The 8,184-nt window shown below is 42.4% G+C and overlaps 1 protein-coding gene across 1 annotated transcript in view; it reads right to left on the bottom strand.

Moving 5' to 3' along the window:
* Positions 1-733: 733 nt before the first annotated feature.
* The window catches only part of ST6GALNAC5 (ST6 N-acetylgalactosaminide alpha-2,6-sialyltransferase 5), a 23,804-nt gene continuing 16,353 nt past the window's right edge, over positions 734-8,184 (bottom strand). The window contains exons 5-6 of the mRNA XM_035893553.1: positions 6,862-6,969; positions 734-965 (exon numbers count right to left, since the gene is read on the bottom strand). Coding sequence (XP_035749446.1) covers positions 734-965; positions 6,862-6,969 — 340 coding nt within the window. The remainder of the gene's footprint in view (positions 966-6,861; positions 6,970-8,184) is intronic.

Below are 8,184 nucleotides of genomic sequence, written 5' to 3'. Positions count from 1 at the left end.
ACTTTGCCTTCCTTCCTCCCACCCCTAATTAATAAACAGCAGCTTGATAGCACAGCAGCAAATGCACATTAATATCAAACAGAATTTTCACTACTGTTTTCATATTAACATGAGATGTCAGAATGTAAAGTTAGCTAGATCTGCACATGGGACCATTCTTGCTGTTAAAGGCTTTAGGCTGGAACAGAGCCCAACATTTTTAAAAGAAATGCAACATTTGCAGATCAAATATTAATTACATGCTATATAGAATCATATTTTTCAAACAAATTTTATAAATAAAAAGCTAGGCCTTTCAAACCATCAGCAATATCAGTTTTGGATTTGAAAGATTATGAAAGATAAACAACCACATAACTGTGAATTAGAAAAATACTGGCCTAGGTTGCGTAAAAACCGCCATTAAATAAATACTGTAAGTTTTCACTATGAAAATTCAGTGGCATTGTACTTTAAAAAACCGTAATGAATTAACCATCCCATTAATGATGCTCGGGTTGTTTGTCACAAATCACATACACATACAGGAAGTCAGATGGCCAAAAAAGGCTATGTACTGGCTTAATACACAGTTTGACAGAAAGTACTCGGTATGCTCTGCTCCTTCCTCCTCACTTCCTGACTGCCGCTGCAGTTACCAGCTGCCAGTCCCGTTACCCTTCTCCCGGAGGGTCCGACACCCCGAAGGCTGACACAGTGGGTGGCTGCGGTTGTGGTCCTGTGCATCCATCTCTCAGGCCACCGGTTTAATCTCGGGGTGATTGACAGTGAGTGGTTCTGGTTTCCAGTCTGGTTGGAAAAAGTGAATATTGAATGTCCGTGCCCAGTTCTCAAACACTCGTTTCTCTGTGATGAAACGGTGATGACTGCCCTTTCGTCCCCGCTCGTGTGAAATGTACATTGTGCATTCATCAGGTCCCAAAGGTTCATAATAATGATAAGGTACTGAAAGATGATTAGGATCCCTGTGGAAGAAAGAAAATAGATGGAAGCCCGAGATGTTCTTTTTTACTGATTGAAAAGATGCTATCTTTAATAAGCTGATGGGCTCAAAGCCACTTTTTCCTCCCTGCTAAACCAAATTTCTAGGTAGCTGTATCTTTCTTGCATATTTAATACATTAGAATGGGGCAAAGGTGTTCTCTTTGCTCTTTCTATTCCTCGCCTCTAATCCCCTCCTCCGAGTTAAATAAAGGACAGCAGTAGCTCACAAACAAGGGTGAGTGCTGCAGGGCTGTGTTACTCTTCTGAAATTTGAAGCCAACTGCTTAAAAGAGATTTATATCTAGATTATCATTTGTAAAAAGCCTTGCAAGAGGTATTGACTGAACTGGGGGAAGAAAGGGAAGGGGAAGATTGAGGGGACAGGGAAGATAGCTGATGTCACCTACACAATTCTCTAATTTTTCTTATTTTACCGTTACCCATATTGTATATGCAGTGGTAATGTATGATATTGCTGCTGCTTTCCGTTTGTACCTTAGATGAACGTTTTAATTCAATCAATCTAGCTTCCTGGTAACACAACACGGTGATCAATCTTACACGACCAGAATAACAATAAAATTACATTTCTAGAATAAGATGGATTCTAAATTTACTGTATATATTCTCACCGGAATACATAAGAGAGTGAAAAGAAATACTTCAATACCTCACCTACTGCAAACATATTTGTAATGTAAAAAATACCCTTCATGTAGAAATTTATACTTCTTTTTTTTAGCTACAACTGTTAGATCTCAACCTTCAATTAATTTTTCACATATTTTTTGATACATTAGATCTCTTGTTATAATCTCTTAAACGAATCATTTGTATGGTTACTGTAAATCTAACGGGACACATTTTCATGTGATTTTTTTTTTTTTCTTAAGAACTACTGAACAAATAGGCCTCTGCCTCTCATTTAGAGTGCGCTTCCTTTCTGCACTGAAGCTGGATTTTACTCTTGTGTTCTCAAGGGTAAACCCTTATTGCTTGGTGGATGTTCACTGCTTTAAAGTTAGGATTAGTAAAGTTGAAATCGCATCTCCAGCAGACTTTGAACACCGTAAGTTAACTGCTGAGGGCCCAGCACTGCGAGGCGAGCCCGCAAGGCTGCCGGCCCCGGTACCCCCGGGTAGGTTTGGTCGGGATCCTCCCTCTGCTGCCCCTTTATGCAGGCCTGAGCTGGGTTTGCAGAACATGAACTTGGAAGGGCAAAAAGCAAGAAATGAATTGCTGTGTGTCTCATCCCTCTTCCTTTGCTGTACGCTGAAATTAGCAATGGATGATAGCGGTAACCGGAATCGAATTTCTCACAGAGGGTCTATAGGAACACTGGTAATTTTTTGTTTTGTTTTTCTTCACACAACCCCCAAAGTATACAGGTACAGGGGGTAGGTGGATCAGACAGAGAGAAAGGAGAAGGCTTGATAGCAGTCCTGTTTCTTCTCCCTCACTCCACTAACTTTGTATTTACCTAGGGTTTACACTCTGCTGTTACCTCTTTGAAGCGACATTTTGAAGCCTGTACCTCCCAGTAAGTGCTTTAGCTCTTACGTTATCAGTACTCTACCAGTGGATGCTTTAGCAAATGATTTCTCTTTTGAAGACAAGGACTCTACATTGCATCAAAGGCTCTGAAGCTAACCCCAGAGTACCCTGAGCAGATGCCCGTACCATCCGTAGCCCACACAGGGTCGCTGTATTTTGTGCAATGTCCCGTCAGAAATAGCCCAGCAGCACCTGGTGCACAGGGCCTGGCAGGCCAGGGAGGCAGAGGAGCGCAGTCCGGGCACCCTGTTGGGTTCCGGCATCAGCTGATGGGGCTGTCAGGGCTTGTATGCAGAACTGGAGGTGAATTCAATGCAAAAATGCAAATGCTGGTGACTTTAGATCCCTCCAAGACTACTTTGCAGCTGACTTGAGGCTTTGAGGCTAAATTCCAACTGTATTTTGGATTGGGAACTCTGAAAGCAGTTAGGTACCTGGGAGTTCTGGCTTCCCCTAGGTTTTGGATTGGGAACTCTGAAAGCAGTTAGGTACGAGTTCTGGCTTCCCCTAGACTGCATGCTAGTAACGTCTGGATTTGAACTCTGGCTTGAGTAACTACACCATAACCCAAATTAACTGTACAGTGTTATCTTCTAACTCTGCAATTAGCTTGTGTCACCAGTAAATGAAACGCATGAGTAATTTCTATACGGAAATTGCTTGCCACCTCATTTATTAACATTAAAACAGATGCTGTTTTATCACTGACTGATACTGGACATTAATCAGTATTTTGTCAGACTTTGCATGCATATTAATATCACAGCTGGGAGGAATCTAGGAAAGTTCCTCTGTAAAATATACTATACTTCCTGCCTCATAGCCTGCCAGCACAGCAACCGTCTAAGTGCTTGTACCCAATGTCAGTCATCTACCGTTTGCCACTTCAGTGCACATTTTCCCACAGATGGTATCCACCCACAGCGAAAGCTGAAAATACAGCTAACAGTGTTTGCCTCAAAAGAAACAAGGCAGAAAACCAAGGCCATCCCGTATCACATTCTGGTCAACCTCTTCCTTTACCAATGAAGAGCTGTTATAAATCAGCCCACTAAAACTATATGTACTCACACGCTTTGTAAAATAATGCCTGTTCTGAAGGGTGAATCAACGTGTCATCAACACGTTGAGTGATGGGCAAGGTGCTGTGCCAAGACTGTGAAGATTTCTGGATAGTTTTTTGCCTTCTATTCCCAGGATCCCATTTCCTTGACCTCTGTACTAGCCCTGTTGTCCAAACCATTTCTGCATTTTGTTATTAAGTGATTAAGGTAATGAGGTGAGATCCAGGTGCATGGACCAAAGGGCATGACTGTCTCCCGTGCAGTTTACAATCCTGTGAGCACCCCCTCTTCCATCAAGCCCCTCCTAAGTCCCAGGAAATGTAACTAGCAACAACTGCTTCTTTGCACTTGGTTTAAAGCAACTGAAAGTGGAGAGGGAGGTAAGAAAACACTAGATTTAAAAGCTGTACCCAAAGGAATAAATTAAAGGATTTCAAATGCCAATATTCAGGCAAATTATCACAGATGGGAAATGGCCTGGCAGTCAAATGAGGATTCTTTTAGGAAAATGATCTGGCTTCATAATTGGAGCAAAAATTATTCATATTAGTTAAAATAAGTCTCAGAATTAACCTTTAAGTTTCTGTGAGTTCCAGAAGGCCCATGAAGAGGAGGGGGGTTAAAGAGGGCTCTTCTCACTAACACCCCGAGTTTTCCTTGTGTGCATGAGTACCCAGAGAGATCTGCAAGGAACCAACCTCTCACTGCTGCCGATACGCCGATGGACAGGGACTGAAGTTACTACAAACCGCACTGAGGCTTGTCTGCGTCCTCCCCAGCGATGCTGCTGAGCAGCTGCAAAGAAAAGCAGCAGCATCGCAGTGCCTTCAGGAACTGAGGTGCTGTCTGTGCAGCGCAGCCTGGCTGCGGCTGTAGAGAGGCAAGAGGCAAATCCGTGACATCCCAGTTCAGGAGTGAGTCCTGCGCATACGGCAGGCTGCCAAAGGGAGCTCAGAGAGGGAAATGCCTGCCATCTGGGGTGCTAGTTTGCTCCAGCAAAGGCTAGGGTTGGATCCCTGGGCACTGGAAAAAATACAGCAGGATGGCTTGTCTGGCTTGTGACAGAAGAGTGAGGTGCACACTCTCTCCAAAATCTCTGCAATATGAGGGGAAGCACAAGCTTTGATCTTATTCTAGAATGTACAAGTCAGATGTATTTAACAGCATGAGAGCAATATCGAAGCCATTAACCCTTACTACAGCATAAATCTGTAGCAAAGTAAAGGGATTCGATATTACATACAGCTTTGCTGTAAAGTACTAGAAATTTATAATAATCAGGTCACCAATTCCAGTTCAGCTATAAAAATCAATATCCAGTGAAAGTAAATAGAAACGAATCTAAACCACGTTGCAATTAATAGTGACAAATCTTTTAGTCCGTACTCCAGGCTCCTTCACTAGACTATTTTTCCTGCATGGGTGGGAAGCAATTTGGTTAATGGTCTTAAGCTAATAATTTGTAGCAGAATCAACAGTGTGATATTCACGATACCTTTGAGATGTCCTTCACATTACAGATGTGATACTAATTTAGTTCCATGACAGTGATCACCAACACTCATTACTTACTCCACAAATTAATACTTAAAAAATAATGGGTATCTGCTGAAGTTGTAAATTTGGTGATATTAACTCTGAACAGAAATGTTGTGTTTTTTTTTTAATCTTAATGATTCCTCAGTTGCACAGCAACTGAAGTACCTATACCATCTCTCACATGCACACATGAGAGAGGTAGAGGGGGTTTTTTTGTTGTGTTTTTTTTTTGTTTTTTAAATGGTAGGTTTGTATTTTGTCTGACTGAATTTCTGTTGTCTGGAATATCTGATCTAGTTTGTTATTTTCCTTGGAGAATTCATGATGAAATCTGGCAGTACATCACAGCATTTATCATCAGTGTTTTGTTATAATTTGTAGAAATTCTTACAAAGTGGAATTTAGTGTTGACATTTTATATCGTAATTTCTTCAGGGATTTCTACTATGTGCCCAGGACAAATGCAGGTTCCCAAATGATCTTTTTCAGTGTTTAAAAGAAAGTCAGAGCAGTCCTGCTCTTTGATAGATGAGCTAACTGTCACTGCAGCCTTGCTCCCCTTGCCCCTGGAAGGCATCTTGAATTAGTCAAGGAAGCAGACTTCAGCGAGATCACTAAATTTGCAACAGAAAATTCAAGCAAGTGCTTCATGGTGAAAGGGATTTTGTGAGCAGGTGATGAAACGTTACACTGATGCCATCGTTCCAGACTGCCAATACCAGCTCTGTGCGTTGCTGCGTCACCTAACGGTGCAAACGGGATCGTGACGAGGTGTGGGCGCATAACCGCATTCTTCTGAAAGGCCAGAGTGCTAGGCCTAGTAATGGATGGAGAGGGGATACTGAAGTCAGCATAAAGATGGCTGATGTAAACCAAATCTCTATGAATTTATACTCAATCAGTGCTTTGCATCATGTGGCTAACGTGATTTTGGTCCAATACCAAAAGTCCTGACGACTGTTTCCCTCTATCACTGATCCATAGTAGGAAACCTTAACTTGCACCTCGGGCCTGAGTCCTGAATGGCTGGAGGCACAAGGCAGCCATAAAATGTACATGTGCTGTTACTGTATAGAACAGCATGAAGGGGTCACGTAGCTTCCACTTGTGGAATTTGTGTGCTCCTTCTACCACTTGTGGCCCACACCCTGCATGAGCAAAATGGGTGAGTAACGAACTGATCATCTATCATCTGCAGGTCCAAACCCTGGGTGGTTTTTTTTTTTTAAGGATTATTTGGGGGATTATTTAGGAAGGTAGTTTACTGGAACATTGGGATTCATGTGAGAGAGATACAGCAACCTTAATTTGAGTTGCACAGAAAGTTCAATTTAGAAAGCAGTCACTGTGAGAACTCCGTCCCTCTACGAACTGGGAGGAAACTTTAAAACCAAATTAAAAGTTTTCCAGTACTCCTTTCTTCAGATTAATTTCATGCCAATTATTGCATTACTTTTAGCTGATAAATATTCAGAGACTAAAAGAAACCAACAAGATGGATTAATTCTCCCACACTACAAACAAAATTTTAAAATATTTTTATATAACATAATTAAATGCTGTTTGTTGTTTTTCAGAATCAGATTTCGGGACACGTTAATTAATTGCTTTAAGAGGACTGAAGACATGTTGCAGAGAACAAAAATTAGAAGATTCAGGTATTTATCTATCTGTAACGTTCAACCTTGTTGGCTAATAATGGTTCCAAAATAAATCCTACCTGCAGAAATCCGGTGGCACCATGCCATAAACATTTATCCTGTCACAGAGCTCTAATGCGATAGTCATTGTGAACCAGCCCGTGCTAAGCCAAGTGTTGGATATCTTCCTGAAAGCAAAAACATAATTAAGTTTCTAGGCTGACAAATGATTCTTGAGATATCTGAAGCAATTTCTGGGTATTTTTTTCATTCTTGTGAAAGGTTATGAAAATTGGGCAACCAAGACTACTTTGCTCATTCATCTTTTAATGATTTTGCTAGTGTCTTCTGTCAGTGGACTAATCTATGCAGAAACTGGCCTTGCTGTAATTAATTTTGGGCACAGCAGTGTTAATATTTAGCTGACCTTTTGGTAAGTTTACCTTAAGTGACTGAAACTTCATGTCCTATATTTATATTCTTCTGCTAGTAATCTATACACATCCATAATCACCTAATGGAGCTTACACACTAAGCGCTCAGGAAGACACATCGTGGGGGCTGAAGAGGGCTGCTTAAAATGCTGCAGGAGCCTGTCTGCTGGAGCGAGGTCTGGCCTCGTGTGCTTGCTCTAACCATCTTTCCTCCCACCCTGTCCATGATTTGGTTTCTAGAAGCTCCAGGCCACCGACTGCTGGCAGGAAACTTTTCATTAGCTGCAGCTATGCCTGTCCCTTAGCCAGCCTGGGAAAACCTTCATTCCAGGTGCTACCCCCCTCCTCCCCAGTCCCGCTTGCCCTAAGTCCCACCGCTGCCTGGTGGCACCTTTGAACACGAATGAAGGTGCTGCAAAGGAACCCTCTAAGGCAGCTCCTTCTCTGGCTGCCTCTGCAGGCTGGGAAATCTCTTCAAAAGAAGCACAACTGGTCCCAGCATTACTTACGCAAAATAGGAGATATCTCTGTGTAACTGCTCACAGATGTAAGAGATTTACAAGCTGTGCTTCAATTTTGCTGTATCACAGGTTCTTATCTGCAAAATGGCAACAGTAGCCTCTTCCTAGCATTTGCTTGTCATTGCTGTTGAGAGCTGTGAGAGCTGGGTACGCTAACGGTTACCAGTTGCCTAGCACGTGCACCGAAAGTCCCAGGCCTGTGTTAAGTTCCTGCACCGTCCCTATGCCTGGGAGGGCCGGCAGTCCTGGAAATGCCAGTGAGAAGCATGGCTTAAAGGTGTCCTAAAGGCATATTTAGGGGCAGCCCTGCAGGACCGACTCAGGCACCTCTCTTAGAAACGGAGGCACATAGTTGGTGTTTGCTCAAAGGTCTCCTTTCAAATATTGTTAAAGGAGGAGGCAGCAGGTCTCCCTAATGGCTCCTCGCTCAGCTAGAAAGGTCCCACAG

This window comes from Egretta garzetta, unplaced genomic scaffold, assembly GCF_000687185.1.
Source record: "Egretta garzetta isolate BGI_Z169 unplaced genomic scaffold, ASM68718v1 scaffold75, whole genome shotgun sequence".
NCBI lineage: Eukaryota > Metazoa > Chordata > Aves > Pelecaniformes > Ardeidae > Egretta > Egretta garzetta.
The sequence above is the reverse complement of the archived record's forward strand: the minus strand, read 5'-3'. Positions and strand labels throughout refer to the sequence as shown.